General features: G+C 39.5%; 1 protein-coding gene across 6 annotated transcripts in view; it reads left to right on the forward strand.

The window, feature by feature from the left end:
- Window positions 1-20,924, forward strand: part of LOC115226206 — a 58,586-nt gene extending 37,662 nt beyond the window's left edge. For 3 of the 6 annotated variants that reach the window (XM_029797224.2, XM_036514820.1, XM_029797225.2), the window contains exons 2-8: window positions 1,966-2,047; window positions 7,051-7,163; window positions 9,277-9,425; window positions 10,674-11,278; window positions 13,156-13,257; window positions 15,192-15,330; window positions 20,169-20,924. In XM_029797224.2, coding sequence (XP_029653084.1) covers window positions 1,984-2,047; window positions 7,051-7,163; window positions 9,277-9,425; window positions 10,674-11,278; window positions 13,156-13,257; window positions 15,192-15,330; window positions 20,169-20,307 — 1,311 coding nt within the window. In that variant the 5' untranslated portion in view covers window positions 1,966-1,983 and the 3' untranslated portion in view covers window positions 20,308-20,924. The remainder of the gene's footprint in view (window positions 1-1,965; window positions 2,048-7,050; window positions 7,164-9,276; window positions 9,426-10,673; window positions 11,279-13,155; window positions 13,258-15,191; window positions 15,331-20,168) is intronic. The other 3 variants (XM_036514821.1, XM_036514822.1, XM_036514823.1) reach the window with 3 other exon arrangements.
- The last annotated feature ends 600 nt before the right edge of the window (window positions 20,925-21,524 follow it).

Genomic DNA, 21,524 nt, shown 5'->3' on the forward strand with positions numbered 1-21,524 from the left:
GTTGCACCTATTGCACTTCTTGCTGCTATTGCTGTTGTTGTTGCTATTGCACCTATTGCACTTCTTGCTGTTGTTGCTATTGCTGCTGTTGCACCTATTGCACTTCTTGCTGTTATTGCTGTTGTTGTTGTTCTTATTGCTACTGTTGTCACTATCACTGTTGTTGTTGTTGCTATTGCTGTCATCGTGACCACTATTGCTATTGCTGTTGTTGCAATTATTGCTGTCACTGTTGCTATTGTTGCTGCTGTTGTTGCTATTGCGGTGGTTGTTGGTGTTGCTGCCATTACTCTGTGGTCGTTGCTATCACCACTGTTGTTGCAATCGCTGCTGTTGTTGCTATCGCAACTGTCGTTGCTATTGCAACTGCTATTGCTGCTGTCTCTATTGCTATTGCCACTCATTATTGTTGTTGCTATCTCTGGTGCTGTTGTCACTATTGCTTTTGATGTTTCTATCGGTTACAACTGCTGATGCCACTGCTCTTGTGGCGGGGAGCTGGCAGAAGCATTAGCATGCGGGGCGAAATGCTTAGCGGCATTTCGGCTGCCGTTACATTCCGAGTTCAAATTCCGCCGAGGTCAACTTTGCCTTTGATCCTTTCAGGGTCGATAAATTAAGTACCAGTTACGCACTGGGGTCGATGTAATCGACTTAATACCTATGTCTGTGGTTGTTTGTCCTCTCTGTCTTTAGCCCCTTGTGGGTAATAAAGAAATAGGTATTGTCACTGCTGCTGCTGCTGCTACAGTTAACAAACCCTGGGTCAGTAATGACTTGTCAGATCTACGATCAAATAAAGGCTTTCCAGCCATGACCATCCCATCTTTAACTCAGTCTATCTAACACCACATTATCCAGTATGTCTTACATATTAAAGTCAGTGGTGGTGATAATTTGAGGGAAATTTAGCTGCTATTTCTATCCCTTTGAACCACCATGCTGGGGGGGGGTCAGCTTTTCCCCCAACATTGGCTTGTGTCACCTATGTATTTCTATTCAGTGACATTTCTTGTCTCCAACCATGACCATATATCACAGAGCATTAAAATTAACTTTACCTTTCATCCTTCTGGGGTTGATAAAATAAAGTACCAGTGACATACTGGGGTGGATTTAATATTCCTATCAAGCATCTTAGATGTGAATTTAAAGACTGATTTTTATCTTTCATTCTTATGTTGATAAATTGTATACTGGGCTTGATTTGATATTGCTCAAGAACATTCTAGATGTGAATGGAATTGTTACCTTTTATACCACTAGGGCTGATAAAACATAGTACCTGTGAAATACTGGGGTAGATTTAATATTCTTATAACGGGTGCCAGTAGGCGGCACTGGCATTGGTCATGACAATGATTTATATTTGCGTGTGTCTTTCAATCCTTGTTTATCCCTCACTAGCAGTATCGCCCGGCGTTGCTCGGGTTTGTAAGGGAAATAACTATATAAGCATTTTTAGAGAGTTACTTCCCTTATATAAACCGAGCAAAAAATGCATTAAAAATGCGGAAAAATGATGGTAAATTTTTTTTTCAATCATAGAATCATCGTAGACGCGCGCTAATACCCAGAAGGGCTCGATATGAATCACGACTATAAGATACCCGGTTTTGGTTAAACTGCACTGCAAAATGTGGGAGTAGTTAGGAATCTAAATCGGAGGAGACAGACTCTCACACAACTTCAGTTTTATATATAAAGATTACTGCTTGACAGTGTTGGTGTGTTTATGTCCCTGTAACTCGGTGGTTTGGCAAAAGAGACAATGGAATAAATGTCAGGCTTGAAAAATAAATACTGGGGTTGCTTCATTTAGTTAAAATTCTTCAAAATGATACTCCAACATGTCTGCAGTCTAATGACTGAAACAGGTATCAGAAATATACGATGATGATGATGATGATGATGGTGATGTTAACGAGACGTTTAATTAAATTCTACCCCTTTCATTAATTTCAGGATTGTACATTGTGAAACATGGATCCAGAGATCGTGATCAGTTATGATATAAAAGACTTTCCCTTTGTGGAAAGACTAGCTGGTGAGTATTTTATTAATTTCATACTACTACTGCTGCTGCTAATAATAATAATAATAATAATGATAATAATAATAACAATAATAATAATAACTTTAAAAAAGAAAAAAAATGAATGAACTAGTGAGTTTAGTTTAATGGCCTACCAATGTATACAATGAGTTTCTTTGCCCTAGGAGTCGGGAAGACACTCGGCAAGAAATGGAAGCAAATTTGAAAGAAGAGAAAAAAAAAACAATAATAATAATAAATGCCCTGATGCAGTCCCAGGCAGTGGCTCTCATGGCTTCTGATCTTAACTGATTGGAAGTGTTATCATGTACCTTGTTTTGTCTTGGTATAAAAGATGGGCTACAGCAAATATTCTGTTCAATACCACAGATTTGCTAATGCCCTGATGCAGTACCAGGCAGTGGCTCTCATGGCTTCTGATCTTTACTGATTGAAAGTGTTACCATGTACATTGTTTTGTCTTGGTATAAAAGATGGGCTACAGCAAATATTCTGTTCAATACCACAGATTTGCTAATGCCCTGATGTAGTACCAGGCAGTGGCTCTCATGGCTTCTGATCTTAACTGATTGGAAGTGTTATCATGTACATTGTTTTGTCTTGGTATGAAAGATGGGCTACAGCAAATATTCTGTTCAATACCACAGATTTGCTAATGCCCTGATGCAGTACCAGGCAGTGGCTCTCATGGCTTCTGATCCTAACTGATTGAAAGTGTTACCATGTACATTGTTTTGTCTTGGTATAAAAGATGGGCTACAGCAAATATTCTGTTCAATACCACAGATTTGCTAATGCCCTGATGTAGTACCAGGCAGTGGCTCTCATGGCTTCTGATCCTAACTGATTGAAAGTGTTACCATGTACATTGTTTTGTCTTGGTATAAAAGATGGGCTACAGCAAATATTCTGTTCAATACCACAGATTTGCTAATGCCCTGATGTAGTACCAGGCAGTGGCTCTCATGGCTTCTGATCTTAACTGATTGGAAGTGTTATCATGTACATTGTTTTGTCTTGTATAAAAGATGGGCTACAGCAAATATTCTGTTCAATACCACAGATTTGCTAATGCCCTGATGTAGTACCAGGCAGTGGCTCTCATGGCTTCTGATCTAACTGATTGGAAGTGTTATCATGTACATTGTTTTGTCTTGGTATGAAAGATGGGCTACAGCAAATATTCTGTTCAATACCACAGATTTGCTAATGCCCTGATGCAGTACCAGGCAGTGGCTCTCATGGCTTCTGATCCTAACTGATTGAAAGTGTTACCATGTACATTGTTTTGTCTTGGTATAAAAGATGGGCTACAGCAAATATTCTGTTCAATACCACAGATTTGCTAATGCCCTGATGTAGTACCAGGCAGTGGCTCTCATGGCTTCTGATCCTAACTGATTGAAAGTGTTACCATGTACATTGTTTTGTCTTGGTATAAAAGATGGGCTACAGCAAATATTCTGTTCAATACCACAGATTTGCTAATGCCCTGATGCAGTACCAGGCAGTGGCTCTCATGGCTTCTGATCCTAACTGATTGAAAGTGTTACCATGTACATTGTTTTGTCTGGTATAAAAGATGGGCTACAGCAAATATTCTGTTCAATACCACAGATTTGCTAATGCCCTGATGCAGTACCAGGCAGTGGCTCTCATGGCTTCTGATCCTAACTGATTGAAAGTGTTACCATGTACATTGTTTTGTCTTGGTATAAAAGATGGGCTACAGCAAATATTCTGTTCAATACCACAGATTTGCTAATGCCCTGATGTAGTACCAGGCAGTGGCTCTCATGGCTTCTGATCTTAACTGATTGGAAGTGTTATCATGTACATTGTTTTGTCTTGGTATGAAAGATGGGCTACAGCAAATATTCTGTTCAATACCACAGATTTGCTTGTCAGTTGTTTGACCTTAACAAGTTGAGCATGTCCCTTAGTGGCTGACGATATGTGCATCTCTGATCACGAGCAGAAGTAGTGGGGGAGCATCATAGCCATGTGTTGAGAAGGACTCTTTGGGGTTTGAATAATTCACCTCTGGAAACGTTTCGTTCAACATCCTTAAACAACCCTTACTCAGGGACCTTTTGAGCAGGATGGGTTACTCGACAGGAAGAAAATTCTAACTGGGCCCCACCTGCAAGGTCATGTGCTGTTTATCTTGATATGAGATCACCATGTCATGCACATATGGTTGTGATGCATGTGCCTAGTGCACCCTTATCAGACGGGTAGTCATGATGGGTATACTGGGCTTCGTATATTTTACCCCAGTGTCACTTTGATGGCATGCACTGCTCTCTCACTCAATAATAATAATAATAATAATAACAATAATAATAATAATAGTAATAATAATAAGGCTGTGCGTTGGCAGAATCATTAGCACACGGAGCAAAATGCTTCGCAGTACTTTGCTTGCTGCTGCATTCTGAGTTCAAATTCTGCTGAGGTCGACTTTGCCTTTCATCCTTTTGGGGTCGATAAATTTAGTGCCAGTTTCACACTGGGGTCAGTGTAATCGTCCAGTCCCCTCTCCACAAATGTTAGGCCTTTTACCCCCAGTTGAAAGGATTATTATTATTATTATTATTATTATTATTATTGTGGAGGCACGTGGCTTAGTGGTTAGGGTGTCAGCACCATGATCATAAGATTGTGGTTTCGATTCCTGGACCGGGCGACGCATTGTATTCTTGAGCAAAATACTTCATTTCACATTGCTCCAGTTCACTCAGCTGGCAAAAATGAGTAACGCTGCGATGGACTGGCGTCCCGTCCAGCTGGGGAACACATACGCCATTGAAACCAGGAAACCGGGCCCATAAGCTAAGCTTCAAAAGGGCGCATTTATTTGTGGAGGCACATGGCTTAGTGGTTAGGGTGTCAGCACCATGATCGTAAGATTGTGGTTTCAATTCCTGGACCGGGCGACGCGTTGTGTCCTTGAGCAAAACACTTCATTTCACGTTGCTCCAGTCCACTCAGCTGGCAAAAATGAGTAACACTGCGATGGACGTCCCGTCCAGCTGGGGAACACATACGCCATAGAAACTGGGAAACCGGGCCCATGAGCCTGATTAAGCTTTAAAAGGGCGCATTTATTTTTATTATTATTATTATTATTATTATTATTATTTCTGTAACCAGCTGGTAAGGCCATTCAGTATCTCTTTCTCTTGTTCCCAGTTGTCACATACTCCACATGCTTCCTTCTACACTAAGCACAAGGCCTGGAATTTTGGGGGCTAGCTGATTATATTGACCACCCCCCTCCGTTTCTCAGCTGGTACCTAATTTGTTGACCCCAAAAGAATGAAAGGCAAAGTTAACTTTGACTCAGGTTTGAACTCAAAACCTGAAGAAATGCCACAAAGCCTTTAGTCTGATGTGCTAACAGTTCTGCCGGATCACTGCCTTACACACTCCTAACACTGATCATAATATCCATTCGATAACATTAAGGGGTGGTGAGCTGGCAGGATCATTAGCATGTTGAGTAAAATGCATTCTGAGTTCGAATTCTGCTGAGGCAGACTTTGATTTTCATCCCTTTCGAGGTCAATAAAGTGAGTAACAGTGGATCATTGGGGATGATGTAATGAACTAATTTCCTCTCTTGAAATTGCTGGCCTTGTGCCAAAATTTGAAGCCAACATCCATTTGATAATATTATCTATGATAATAATCCTTTCTATTATAGGCATGAGGCTTGAAATTTTGTGGGGTGGGGGACAGTCGATTACATCAACCCCAGTGCTTAACTGGGATCTTTTCTGTTTGAACGGCAGTTTTTTCTAGCGGTGTCATATGAAGTTGTCACCCATAATTATGACCCTAGTATCGATCTATTGCATTTCAATCTCTTTTAGGGGTGGGGGTAGGGTATCTTATTTTTCTTCACAAATGTAAATAAACCCAATCTGTTTCTTAAATGAGGGACATATTCATACGGCACAGAATGTTTTTTTTTACCTCAGCAGACGTCATTGATTGGTTGAAATTGCAGAAATTGAAGAAAAAAAACAACAAATATCTTACAAACTATAGAATTTTCTCAATAAAGCCAAGAGAAAAAGATGTTTTATAAACAAATTCTACCAGTATACGAAGTTTAAAAGTGTCTAGTTACGTGGAAATTATTTTTAAAAACTGCCGTTCAAACCAAAAAGATCCAAACGAGGGACATATTCATACGGCACAGAAGGTTTTTTACCTCAATAGACGTCATTGATTAGTTGAAATTGCAGAAATTGAAGAAAAACAACAACAGATATCTTACAAAGTATAGAATTTTCCCAATAAAGCCAAGAGAAAAAGATATTTTATTTTGACACATTCTACCAGAATACAAAGTTTAAAAGTGTTTAGTTACTCTCTTTACTCTTTTACTCTTTTAGCTGTTCAGTCATTTGACTGCAGCCTTGCTAGGGCACCGCCTTTAGTCGAGCAAATTGACCCCGGGTCTTATTCTTTATAAGCCCAGTACTTATTCTATCGGTCTCTTTTGCCGAACCGCTGACGGGGACGTAAACACACCAGCATCGGTTGTGAAGCAATGCTAGGGGGACACACACAAACACACACACACATATATATTTATATATATATATATATATATATATATATACATATATACGACAGACTTCTTTCAGTTTCCGTCTACCAAATCCACTCACAAGGCATTGGTCGACCAGGGCTATAGCAGAAGACACTTGCCCAAGATGCCACGCAGTGGGACTGAACCCGGAACCATGTGGTTGGTTAGTAAGCTACTTACCACACAGCCACTCCTGCGTGGAAATTATTTTAAAAAACTACCATTCAAACCGAAAAGATCCAGATAATTAAGTGCCAGATGCATACTGGGGTCGATCTAATCAACTGGCACCGTCCCCCAAAAGTTCAGGCCTTGTGTCTAGAGTAGAAAAGAATAACAAACAGCTTTTACTGTATCAGACTAATTCTTGTTGTCATCTCTTTTGCAGCTGAATTGAAACCATATGACTGGAAAGTTTGGTACGACAAGCTTCCCAGCTCTATTTACTCCACTGTTGAGTATTCAACCTCACAACGTGGCCAGGCTGTAGTTAAATCAAAGGTGAGATATCTTCTTTCTTTTTCCTTTGTTTTTTTTGCTTGTTTATTTATTTCTGTAAGAGTTAGAGGCCAAGAAACCATCTAAGGGATATTAAATATCCAATATACTACTGGGTGTGTACCTAAGTATTTATAGCCAAGGACACATTATTTATATATATATATATATACTACTACTACTACTACTAATATAGAATGAAGTTTTTTTCTCTACAGAAAAAAATTCCATCAAGAAATGTGGCAGCATATTAAAATACCTTTACAGTTAAAATTATAAACAATTTATAAGTAAGGGCTAAAAAAATTATTTCAAAGCCAATATGCTGATAACAGACTATTAAATCGTCAATTTCCACATATAATCTACTCGCTACAGCAAAAAAAATCGAAGAACTGAAGTCGGGCAAGCTGGCTGTTAGAATATTTAAAATTTGTTATCTCTATATTGAATCAATTTCGGAATTAATCTCATAAAAGATTTATTCCTCTTCAGTAGAGCTTACGAGAGAATATAAATAAGATATTTACATGCGCCCATGGAAAAAGCCGAAGCAAAAAACATGAGTACATTTAAGTACCCCGACTTCAATTCTTTGAATTTTTTGCTGTAGCGAGTAGATTATATGTGGAAATTGACGATTTAATAGTCTGTTATCAGCATATTGGCTTTGAAATAATTTTCTTTAGCTCTTACTTATAAGTTGTATATATATATATATATATATATATAGCCTTTTTGAGCCATGCCTGGCTCATAAGGGCCGGTTTCCCGGTTTCTTGGCGTATAAGTTCCCCACCTGGATGGGACACCAGTCCGTCGCAGGAGAGCTGCAAGATGCAAGAGGAAAGAGTGAGAGAAAGTTGTGGTGATAGAGTCAGCAGAAGTTTGCCATTACCTTCTGTGAGTCCACTGCTCTCACCACTAGGCCACGTGCCTCCACACAAGGACACATTAGATAATGTAGTCCTAGATACACTATGTCAGAATAAAACACTGGATGGTCACATCTGGAACATCTTTGATCATAGGTCTGCTGGATCAGGACTGACCTGGGGCTAAACAGCAACAAGGTAGGAGAGACATATTAAATAGTGTAAACAAGAACAACAGAAATATTTGAATAATTTCCTGTCTTCCATCAATCATTCCCATTAATTGATTTTTTAATTACCTTCACCTTTATTCTCTCTCTGTTCTTTCTCTTTTCCTTGTTTCAGTCATTTCACTGCGGCCATGCTGGAGCACGGCCTTTAGTCGAGCAAATCAACCCCGGGACTTATTCTTTGGAAACCCAGTACTTATTCTTTCGGTCTCTTTTGCCGAACCGCTAAGTAACGGGGACGTAAACACAACAGCATCGGTTGTCAAGGGATGTGGGGAGGACAAACACAAACACACACACGCATACATATATATATATATATAATATCTCTATATATTAAACGGCAGTTTGTTGTCTGTGTGTCTGTGTGTGTGTCAGGTTGTACCCTCACCCTGACCCAGGCTTTCAACCGATTCTGATGAAACTTGACACACACATAGCCCAATGTCATATTAAAAACTAATGCAGCGAAAATTTTGAAAAAGTTCCCCCCAGTTCTGAAAAAATCGATAAATTCGACATGGGGTCGAGAATCTAAGCTTTTTATATGCAACACATTTTCTGGGCTGTACGTGGGCTGTTCACGCGTTGCGAGGCGCAATGATGTTTTCATGTTTTCGCCCAAAGGACAGCTAGGAACATCGTATACACAGAAGTATTCGAGTGAGGAGAGAAGACATTGCAACCTACACATGCGCCTTCATTCCCTAGAGGGAAAGGACTAGATTGGGATTAGTCGTTGCCTACTAGAGGCTCTTACATACCCGGGCAACGCCGGGCTATGCTGCTAGTATATACATATATGCGACAGGCTTCTTTCAGTTTCTGTCTACCAAATCCACTCACAAGGCATTGGTCGGCCCGGGGCTATAGCAGAAGACACTTGCCCAAGATGCCACACAGTGGGACTGAACCCGGAACCATGTGGTTGGTAAATAAGCTACTTACCACACAGCCACTCCTGCACCTATTATATTAATTACCCGTGGATTTTATTTTTTCTCATTCTAGATCTTTCTGATGGTTCTGTCTTTGGATTCCATTGAGAATGTAACCTGCCAGAATGAACTGGCCTTGGCCTACGTTACCAATTCTATAATCATTCCTGTGGCTCGTATCGACAATTTCAAAGAACTTGGTGACCACCTCAACTCAGGAATGTAAGTATACTACTCATTTATGTTATTTTCTTTCTATCTCTTTACCTGTTTCAGCCATTGGACTTCTAACCATGCTGCGGCACCACATCGAAGGATTTAGTCCAAGAAACTGACTCCCAGTGCATATTCTGTCAGTCTCTTTTCGCTGAACTGCTAAGTTATAGGGTTGTAAACAAACCAGCACTGGTTGTCACGTAGTGATTGGGCACAACACAAAAACAGACACACACACACACACACACACACACAATGTGCTTCTTTCAGATTCTATCTGCCAGATTCACTCACAAGGCTTTGGTCGGCCCGAGGCTATAGTAGAAGACACTTGCCCAAGGTGCCAAGCAGTGGGACTGAACCCAGAACCATGTGGTTGGTAAGCAAGCTACTTACCACACAGCCACTCCCAAATTTCATACCTTGTGCCTTTAGTAGAAAGGATTATTATTATTATTATTATTAAGGTGGTGAGCTGGCAGAATTATTAGTACACCAGGCAAAATGCATAGCAATATTTCATCCATCACTACGTTCTGAGTTCAAATTCTGCCAAGGACAACATTGCCTTTCATCCTTTCAGAGTCGACAAATTAAGTACCAGTTGAGTACTGGGGGTCGATGTGATCAACTTAACCCCTTCCCACAAATCTCAGGTCTTGTGCCTGTAATAGGAAGGATTGTTATCATCATCATCATCATCATCATCATCATCATCATTAATAATAATAATGGTTTCAAATTTTAGCATTAAGCCAGCAGTTTTTGAGAAAGGTTTAAGTTAATTATATTAAGTTAATTATATTGACAAGGTGATGAGCTGGCAGAAACGTTAGCGCGCCGGGCGAAATGCTTACCAGTAATTCGTCTGTTGCTACATTCTGAGTTCAAATTCCGCCGAGGTCGACTTTGCCTTTCATCCTTTCGGGGTCGATAAATAAAGTACCAATTTCGCACTGGGGTCGATGTAATCGACTTAATCCCTTTGTCTGTCCTTGTTTGTCCCCTCTATGTTTAGCCCCTTGTGGGCAGTAAAGAAATAGGTATTGACTCCTCTTCCCTTGTTCAATGGGTACTTATTTTATTGACCCCCAAAAGGATGAAAGGCAAAGTCAGCCCTGGTGGAATTTGAACTCAGAATGTGCAGACTGACAAACTGCTTATCAGTACTTTGTCTGTTGTCCTTACAATTCTGACAGCCCACTGTCTTTTTCATAATTAATGATGGTGATCCCAATTTTTGTCTTTGAACAGGAAACTGATGCTGTCAAAGTTGAACTGGTGCTTCTTTGGTAGAAGCGACAACTTTGACAAGAAGTTCAAAATCCTTATTGGCAGCATCAAAGCCGACATGTACAAGATCGCTCCAATGCGCTGCTTTACAAAATCTTCATCAAACTCACCAAATTCTAGCAAGTTTGCCACACTTTTTCGACAGAACTCTGTGATTAAAGAGAGTACAGTGATGAAGACTTACAAAGATGATACCGATTCGGATGACTCGGATTGCCACAGCGATCTAGAAGTGGATTCTAACTTCTGGGACCGCCACTTCCCCAGTGAGACCAGCATCAGTTGGGACATCTTCAAACAGTGTTTCCTTGTAGACTACGAAGAACAGATTTCATCGAAGTATTCTTACAGCAAGCTCGCATTCTTCATCAACATGATTTTTCGGGATATATTTCACTGCGAGCAGAAACTGGACCGAGAGGTTTTCAATCAATTCTGTCAGAATGAGAACGGAGATTCGGAATCATTCTATAACAAACTACAACAGTATGCTGTGGGCTACCATGCCATGAAACAAGTATTCAACATGGACAGCCAACATCGATTGACCGCTATTGAAAATCTCGGTGAGTGGACAAATTTTTTAATTACATGTGCATCTATTCTTGAAACAGCTGTAGGGGACTATCTGCATACTGTCTTACTTCCCTGTGTCTTATGATGTACTCTATTGTAACAACTCAGCAATTATGTTTAAATGTATATGTTCCCTAATCTAAACTGACACCAGTTATTTACCATTTCACACTTTTACACTGCTGTGTGTGTATGTATATATATACATGCACACACACACGCACACCCGGTCTGAGATTCGAATCCGCAATCCCTCGACCGTGAAACATTCACATAGACAAACACACACAAGGAAACACTCACGCAAAGAAACATTGTTTGTTTGTTTGTTCCTTCTCAAGCCATGCCTGGCTCATAAGGGCCTGTTTCCGTGGCGTATAGGTTCCTCACATGGACGGGACGCCGGTCCATCACAGGTGAGCTGCAAGATGCAGGAGGAAAGAGTGAGAGAAAGTTGTGGCGAAAGAGTCAGCAGAAGTTTCGCCATTACCTTCAGCCGGAGCCGCGTGGCGCTTAGGTGTTTTTCACTCATAAACACACACACCACCCGGTCTGAGATTCGAACCCGCGATCCCTCGACCGCGAATCCGCTGCTCTAACCACTAGGCCATGTGCCTCCACCAAAGCAATATGTGTTGAGCTGAACAAGCAACTGAATACTTTCAGATGTGGTTTCTCAAACTACTGATTGATTGAGCAAACTGGGATTTTTGTTTTCCGTTCATTAAATATTTCAGCCATTACTTAGGTGTTTAAGCATTTGATTCAGTTATCTAATTAAATTGAAATTAGAGGTGGGGGGTGGGAGGTACATTAATTTGGTTGAACCTTGTTTTCTATCTAGCTATCTGTCTGTCTACCTGTCTATCTATCTGCCTATCTATCTATCTACCTATCTACCTATCTGTCTATCTATCTATCTATCTATCTATCTATCTATCCATCCATCTCTCTGTCTGTCTGCCTGCCTGTCTGTATGTCTATCTATCTATCTACCTATCTATTGACATTTCTGTGATAACGATCCCTTTTGATCAAAAACCAAACCCCCTTTTTTATCCCCAAAAGAAAAACTCTACCTTGTAATTTGTCCCGTCTTTGGGCAGCCCTGTGTAGCTAATAAAGAAACATAACTATCTATCTATCTATCTATCTATCTATCTATTAATCTATCTATCCATCTATCTATCTATCTATCCATCTATCTTTCTCTCTATCTGCCTGTCTGCCTGCTTGCCTGTCTGTCTATCTATCTATCTTTCTATCTATCTGTTTATCTATCTATCTATCTTTCTATATCTGTCTGTCTATCTTCTATGTTTGTCTTTCTCTGTCTGTCTGTCTGTTTATCTATCCATCTATCTATGTGTCTATCTATCTATCATCTATCTATCTATCTATCTATCTATCTATCTGTCTGTCTGTCTGTCTGTCTATCTATCTATCTATCTATCTATCTGTGTATCTATCTATCTATCTATCTATCTGTGTATTTATCTATCTATCTATCTATCTATCTATCTATCTATCTATCTATCTGTGTATCTATCTATCTATCTATCTATCTATCTGTGTATCTATCTATCTATCTATCTGTGTATCTATCTATCTATCTATCTATCTATCTATCTGTCTATCTATCTATCTATCTATCTATCTATCTATCTGTGTATCTATCTATCTATCTATCTGTGTATCTATCTATCTATCTATCTATCTATCTATCTATCTATTAATCTATCTATCTATCTATCTATCTACCTATGTATCTATCTCTGTCTTTATCTATCAATCTGTCTGTCTGTCTGCCAATAAATAAATAAATAAATAAATAAATACATAGATTATATTTGCCTCTTCTTCTCAGGTTCCTATTCTTCACCTGCTGTTTTACACTTTCTGGAAGATATGTTACATGAATCTGACCCAAATATTCGTGCTGTTGCTACCATAGCCCTGGCCAAAGCAGGTAAGTTTACTCTTAAATTCTATTTTTTGCCACATTTTGTATAACACCAAACTCCCAGTAGAACGTAAGATATGAACAGTTATGAATCCCACTAATTTTTATTTAGTCACAGTGTATCTAGGAGTACACTGGATGATGCTTTAACATTTAAACTGGCCATATCCAGTCAAAATATTCTACCTGTTTTTTTATACAAATCAACTAAATCTAACATCACCCTATGATGTCATTCTAAAAATAAACAATCACATCATTGAAATCTCAAAGCTATGAAATAATGCAGGATTAATTGAAAACAAGGCCAGATCCAGCCTCTCACACCTACCCTACAATGTCTTTCTAAAAATAAACAGTCACATGATTGAAATCTTAAAGCTATGAGATAATGCATGATTAATTGAAAACAAGGCCAGATCCAGCCTCTCACACCTACCCTACAATGTCATTCTAGAAATAAACAACCACATCATAGAAATTTCAAAGCTATGAGATAATGCATGATTAATTCAAAACAAGGCCAGATCCTGCCTCTCACACTTACCCTACAATGTCATTCTAGAAATAAACAATCACATCATTGAAATTTCAAAGCTATGAGATAATGCATGATTAATTCAAAACAAGGCCAGATCCAGCCTCTCACACCTACCCTACAATGTCATTCTAAAAATAAACAATCACATCATTGAAATTTCAAAGCTATGAGATAATGCATGATTAATTCAAAACAAGGCCAGATCCAGCCTCTCACACCTACCCTACAATGTCATTCTAAAAATAAACAATCACATCATTGAAATTTCAAAGCTATGAGATAATGCATGATTAATTCAAAACAAGGCCAGATCCAGCCTCTCACACCTACCCTACAATGTCATTCTAAAAATAAACAATCAAATCATTGAAATTTCAAAGCTATGAGATAATGCATGATTAATTCAAAACAAGGCTAGATCCAGCCTCTCACACCTACCCTACAATGTCATTCTAGAAATAAACAATCAAATCATTGAAATTTCAAAGCTATGAGATAATGCATGATTAATTCAAAACAGGGCCAGATCCAGCCTCTCACACCTACCCGACAATGTCATTCTAAAAATAAACAGTTTCTGTCTGCCAAATCCACTCACAAAGCTTTGGTCGGTCTGAGGCTATAGTAGACACTCACCCAAGGTGCCACACAGTGGGACTGAACCCAGAACCATGTGGTTGGGAAGCAAACTTCTTACCACACTGCCACACCTGAGCCTAGTAGCATTTACTCTATCTTTACATTCTGAGTTCAAATTCCACCAAAGTCAGTTTTGCTTTTCATCCTTTCGGGGTCAATAAAATAAAGTACCAGTAAAGTACTGGGGTCAATGTAATCAATTTCACTGCCCCCTCAGAATTGCTGACCTTGTACCAAAATTTTAAATCATCATCATCATCATCATCATCATCATCGTTTAACGTCCGTTTTCTGCGCCAGCACGGGTTGGACGGTTCGACCACAGTCTGGGAAGCCAGGGGCTGCTCCAGGCTCCAGTCTGATCTGGCAGAGTTTCTATGGCTGGATGCCCTTCCTAACACCAACCACTCTGCGAGTGTAGTGGGTGCTTTTTACGTGCCACTTGCACAGGTGCCAGGGGGGGTCCGGCATCGGTCATGATCGGTTGGAGCTTTTAACGTGCCAGCGGCACGGAAGCTAGCCAAGGCGGCGCTGGCAACGTTCGGATGGTCTTTTTATGTGCCACCGGCACAGGAGCCAGTCGGGGCGGCGCTGGCATACCACGTTCGGATGGTGCTTTTTATGTGCCACCGGCACAGAAGCCAGTCAGGGTGGCGCTGGCATCGGCCACGTTCGGATAGTGCTTTAAATCATTATTATTATTGTTGTTGTTATTGTTTTCCTTATTGTGCCATGACCACCCCTCATTGATTGTTGGCAGGTAAAGGATCAAAGAGAGAAACTGCAGAGAAGATTCTTCCAATGCTCCAGGATAAGGATCGGATAGTAAGAGAGAGCGCCGTGTTGTCTTTGGGTAAACTGAAGGACCGTAGCTGTGTGAAAGCCATCATAGATCGCTGGTAGGTTTTGTTGTTCATCTTGTTGTTACTGTTCTTTCCTTAATTATCATTTGTGATGATGATTATGGCAGTGGTATTGAGCTTTAGAAAGAAACATTTAAATTTAAATAATAAGGGTAAAAATTTATATTAATTAAATTAACATCAATTTAAACCAGTGGCCTAGCATACTGAAAAAATCAGAAGGTTCAGAAAATTTTGGCTCTTTTCGGTTTGAACAGTTGTTTTTAACATAATTTCTAGGTAACTAAACACTTTTAAACTTCGTATACTGGTAGAATGTGTTTATAAAACATCTTTTTCTCTTGGCTTTATTGAGAAAATTCTATAGGTTGTAAGATATTTGTTGTTTTTTTTGTTCAATTTCTGCAATTTCAACCAATCAATGACGTCCACTGAGGTAAAATAAAACATTCTGTGCCGTATGAATATGTCCCTCGTTTAAGAAACAGATTGGGTTCATTTACATTTGTGAAGAAAAATAGATACCCTTCCCCCCACCCCTAACCCTAAAACAGATTGAAATGCAATAGATCGATACTAGGGTCATGATTATGGGTGAGAATTTCATATGACACCGCTAGAAAAAACTGCCGTTCAAACTGAAAAGATCCAGTACGGCTTCTCAAGGTGTCACCGGCTAGGGGAGAGGAACCTGCTCGGGTCAATGACCGAATGTTTGGACAGAAGCAACTCTCAAGTAGAGTCATGTGGTTGTGACTAACATCTTGGAGAGCTGTTTTTAAGTGTGTAGTGAAAAAAAAAAATTGTTGACCAAAATTGGTGAAAACTGGTCCGGAGAAGTGGGGATGGAAGGAGGTGAAAAATAAATAAGAAATTTTCAAAAATTTTTTTCATACAAAGTTGTCTTCCATCATTTCCAAGACTGCAGTGAGAAAAAAAAATTTGAAAAGCCCCATGGAAAAAATCCAACTGATGTTGAACGGCTAAGATATGGCAACTTATAAGTTGCCATATCTTAGCAGTTGCTTTGACACCAAAAAAAATAAAAAGAAGAGAATGATAAAATAAGCACTACCTTTAAAAGAAATTAAGTACTGTTATCAATTTAACAACTAATCTGAATGCTGAGTCACTTAAAAGAATATGTTTGATAGGATATCAGGTGTACAGGCGTAGGAGTGGCTGTGTGGTCAGTAGCTTGCCTACCAATCACATAGTTCCGGGTTCAGTCCCACTGCGTGGCATCTTGGGCAAGTGTCTTCTGCTATAGCCTCGGGCCGACCAATGCCTTGTGAGTGGATTTGGTAGGTGGAAACTGAAAGAAGCTTGTCGTATATATGTATATATATGTATGTGTGTGTATATGTTTGTGTGTCTGTGTTTGTCCCCCTAGCATTGCTTAACAACCGATGCTGGTGTGTTTACGTCCCCGTCACTTTGCAGTTCGGCAAAAAGAGACCGATAGAATAAGTACTGGGCTTACAAAGAATAAGTCCTGGGGTCGAGTTGCTCGACTAAAGGCGGTGCTCCAGCATGGCCACAGTCAAATGACTGAAACAAGTAAAAGAGTAAAAGAGTACAATACAATGGCTTGGGATAAAAATCTCACTTACGTGATTATTGCAGTCAGAAAACACCAAATAAGAGAGGTAACTCCAACATTATCAGAAATAATTCAGCTGTTTTAGAAAATTAAGACAATGACACTTGTGCCGGTGGCACATAAAAGGCAACCTATTTCTTTACTACCCACAAGTGGCTAAACACAGAGAGGATAAACAAGGACAGACAAACGGATTAAGTCAATTATATTGACCCCAGTGCTAAACTGGTACTTATTTAATCGACCCCGAAAGGATGAAAGGCAAAGTCGACCTCGGCAGAATTTGAACCCAGAATGTAACGGCAGACAAAATACCTAATTTCTTTACTACCCACAAGGGGCTAAACACAGAGGGGACAAACAAGGACAGACAAACGGATTAAGTCAATTATATTGACCCCAGTGCTAAACTGGTACTTATTTAATCGACCCCGAAAGGATGAAAGGCAAAGTCAACCTCGGCAGAATTTGAACCCAGAATGTAACGGCAGAAAAATACCTAATTTCTTTACTACCCACAAGGGGCTAAACACAGAGGGGACAAACAAGGACAGACAAACGGATTAAGTCAATTATATCGACCCCAGTGCGTAACTGGTACTTATTTAATCGACCCCGAAAGGATGAAAAGCAAAGTCGACCTCGGCAGAATTTGAACCCAGAATGTAACGGCAGACAAAATACCTAATTTCTTTACTACCCACAAGGGGCTAAACACAGAGGGGACAAACAAGGACAGACAAACGGATTAAGTCAATTAATCGACCCCGAAAGGATGAAAGGCAAAGTCGACCTCGGCAGAATTTGAACCCAGAATGTAACGGCAGACAAAATACCTAATTTCTTTACTACCCACAAGGGGCTAAACACAGAGGGGACAAACAAGGACAGACAAACGGATTAAGTCAATTATATCGACCCCAGTGCGTAACTGGTACTTATTTAATCGACCCCGAAAGGATGAAAGGCAAAGTCGACCTCGGCAGAATTTGAACCCAGAATGTAACGGCAGACAAAATACCTAATTTCTTTACTACCCACAAGGGGCTAAACACAGAGGGGACAAACAAGGACAGACAAACGGATTAAGTCAATTATATCGACCCCAGTGCGTAACTGGTACTTATTTGATCGACCCCGAAAGGATGAAAGGCAAAGTCGACCTCGGCAGAATTTGAACCCAGAATGTAACGGCAGACAAAATACCTAATTTCTTTACTACCCACAAGGGGCTAAACACAGAGGGGACAAACAAGGACAGACAAACGGATTAAGTCAATTAATCGACCCCGAATGGATGAAAAGCAAAGTCGACCTTGGCGGAATTTGAACCCAGAACGTAATGGCAGACGAAATACCACTAAGCATTTCGCCTGGCGTGCTAACGATTCTGCCAGCTCACTTCCTTCATAAAAGGCAACCGTTACACTCTTGGAGTAGTTAGCGTTAGGAAGGGTATCCAACCATAGAAACCATGCCAAATCAGACTGGAGTCTGGTGCAGACTTCCCACTTACCAGCCCTGGTCAAACCATCCAACCCATGCCAGCATGGACAACGGATTTTAAATGATGAAGATGATGATGATTACACCCACTACACTCTCGGAGTGGTTGGCGTTAGGAAGGGCATCCAGCTGTAGAAACACTGCCAGATCAGACTGGAGCCTGGTGCAGTCTCCTGGCTTCCCACACCCCGGTCGAACCGTCCAACCCATGCCAGCATGGACAACGGATTTTAAATGATGAAGATGATGATGATTATATATATATAATATATATATATATATATATAATAATGCCAAATATGCCGAAAAATTGGACATATTGTCCATGGGCTGGAGTATTTCTATTTTGGATGTATTTGGGGTACTTAGTTGTGCCCGTGACTTAGTGTTTGCTTCTTCCATGGGTATGAGTAAGTATCTCATTTATTTCTTTTACCACATGTATCACTGACGAAGAGAGGGCTCTGAAATCGGTCCGATATGGTAATAATGGAATTTTTTTAGAAATTTCTGTCGACCTTTATTTGAGTAGCGTGCGTATTGTGAAAAAATTATATGGTTAATGGACAATATGTCCAATTTTTCGGCATATTTGGCGTTAGAAATTTTTCCCTTGCTCTCATTTATGAATTATATAAATTTAACCTTTAAATGTATTTTTTAATATGCTGGCCATTGATAAAGTTTTTTTCGAGAAAATATTTTTTTTCGAAAAGAATTTTATCCTCACATTTGATATATATATATATATACTAGCAGCATCGCCCGGCGTTGCCCGGGTATGTAAGAGCCCCTAGTAGGCAACGACTGCGAAAACTACAACAGAAAATGTGTTGCATATAAAAAGCTTAGATTCTCGACCCCATGTCAAATTTATTGATTTTTCTCAGAACTGGGGGAACTTTTCAAAATTTTCGCTGTGTTAGCTTTAAATTATGACATTGGGCTATGTATGTGTCAAGTTTCATCAGAATCGGTTGAAAGCCGTGGTCAGGGTGAGGGTACAACCTGACAGACACACAGACAGACAATCTGCCGTTTATATAGAGAGAGATATAATTTGATGGGCTTCTCTCAGTTTCCATCTTCCAGAACCACTGACAAGTTTTTGTGCAATCTGAGTCAGTAATAGAAAACATGCATTCAAAGTGCCATGCAGTGGGACTGAACCTGGAACCACATGGCTGGGAAGCAAACATCTTAACCACATAGCCGTACTTCTGTCTAAAATATAAATGCATAAATAAACAAAAATAAATAAATAAAACCAGATTTTTCTTATGTGGTGCTGTGTTTTTATTCTACTTTCTTCTTCTTCTTCTTCTTCTTCTTTCTTCTTCTTCTTCTTTTCTTCTTCTCCTTCTCTTCTCTTCTTCTCCTCCTCTTCTCCTCATTCTTCCTCTTCTTCTCCTTCTTCTTCTTTCTCTTTTCTTCTCTTCTCCTTCTTCTTTTCTTCTTCTTCTTTTCGTATTCTCCTTCTTTTTCTTCTCTTCTCTTCTTCTTCTCCTTCTTTTTCTTCTTCTTCTTCTTCTTTTTCTTCTTCTCCTTCTTCTTCTTCTTCTCCTTCTTCTCCTTCTCCTTCTTCTTCTTCTTCTCCTCCTTCTTCTCCTCCTTTGCCTTCTTCTTCTCCTTCTTCTCCTCTTCCTTCTTCTTCTTCTTCCAATTCTTCTTCTTCTTCCAATTCTTCTTCTTCTTCTGCTTCTTCTTCACCTTGTTGTTGTTGTTCTTCAGTTCTTCATTTATCTCTCTTTTATTATTCATTCAGGCGAAATGATCCAGTGAACGGTGTCCGACAAGTGGCCCAGGAGGCACTGGCACAGATCGGCGGTGAAGAAGCAGACAGATGCGTCGCCATAACTAAACTACTAATGTCAGAGATCGAAGCTTTAAAAACCAAATCTTGAACTACACCCCGCCGTACCCCACCTCGTCCCGCCCCACCCCACCTCGTCCCGCCCCACCCCTAAATTTTTTTAATTCCGGTATCCTGTGACCCACACTCGACACCCCCTTTCTCCACCACCCTGACACCCCCTTTCTCCACCACCCTGACACCCCTTTCCCACCCCCATACACCTTCCACCCCTATCCACCCCACCACTCATTTCGTCCTCCTTCTTTGGAGTACTCTTCTGAGGATATTCACCTTTGACCTCTAACCCCTATTTTCTTCATTCTCTTATGTCCTCTCTCTCACTTTTCTCCCCTATTTCTCTTTCTTTATTCCACTAGTCTTTATATATATATATATATTTATTTCTTTTTTTCTTCTTTTTTTATATTTAAATTTTCCAAAAGAAAAATATTGTTGACTAATTAAGCAAATAATTAATTAATCTGTCCATTTAATGTGTTTCTCATCTGTTGTGAGAAAATTAAATGTTATGGTTATTCCAGTGAGGTTGATTTTTGCCTTTTATCCTTTCGGGGTCAATAAAATAAATACCAGTTAAACACTAGGGGTCAATGTAATTGACTCTTCTTCTCCCCAAAATTTCTGCCTGTGTGGCAAAATTTGAAACCATTATTATCATTATTATTATTATTATTATTATTATTATTATTATTATTATTATTATTAAGGTGGTGGGCTAGCAGGATCATGAGCATGCTGGGAAAAATACTTAACAGCATTTTGTTTGTCTTGAGGTCCTGAGTTCAAATTCCACTGAGGTCGACTTTGCCTTTAATACTCTCAGGGTCATAAAATAAGTGCCTAGGGTCGATGTAACTGACTATCCCCTATCCCCAAAATTTTAAGCCTCGTACCTTTAGTAGAAAGGATTATTATTATTATTATTATTATTATTATTATTATTATTATTATTATATGCTCTGAGTTCAAATCCTATCAGGATCACTTCGTTTTTTATTCTTTGAGGGTCAGTAAAATAAAGTATTGCTCAAGTACAAATGTTGGGCTGTGTACTTGTAGTGGAAAGAATCATTGTTATTATTATTATTATTTTAAAAAAAAAGAATTAATTATTATTATTATTATTATTATTAAGGTGGCAAGCTGGTAGAATCGTTAGCCAGCAGGCAAAAGACTTAGCAGTATTTTTGTCTCTCTGTATGGTCTGAGTTCAAATTCCACTGAAGTTGACTTTGTCTTTCATCC

This window comes from Octopus sinensis, linkage group LG29, assembly GCF_006345805.1.
Source record: "Octopus sinensis linkage group LG29, ASM634580v1, whole genome shotgun sequence".
In the NCBI taxonomy this organism is placed as follows: Eukaryota; Metazoa; Mollusca; class Cephalopoda; order Octopoda; family Octopodidae; genus Octopus; species Octopus sinensis.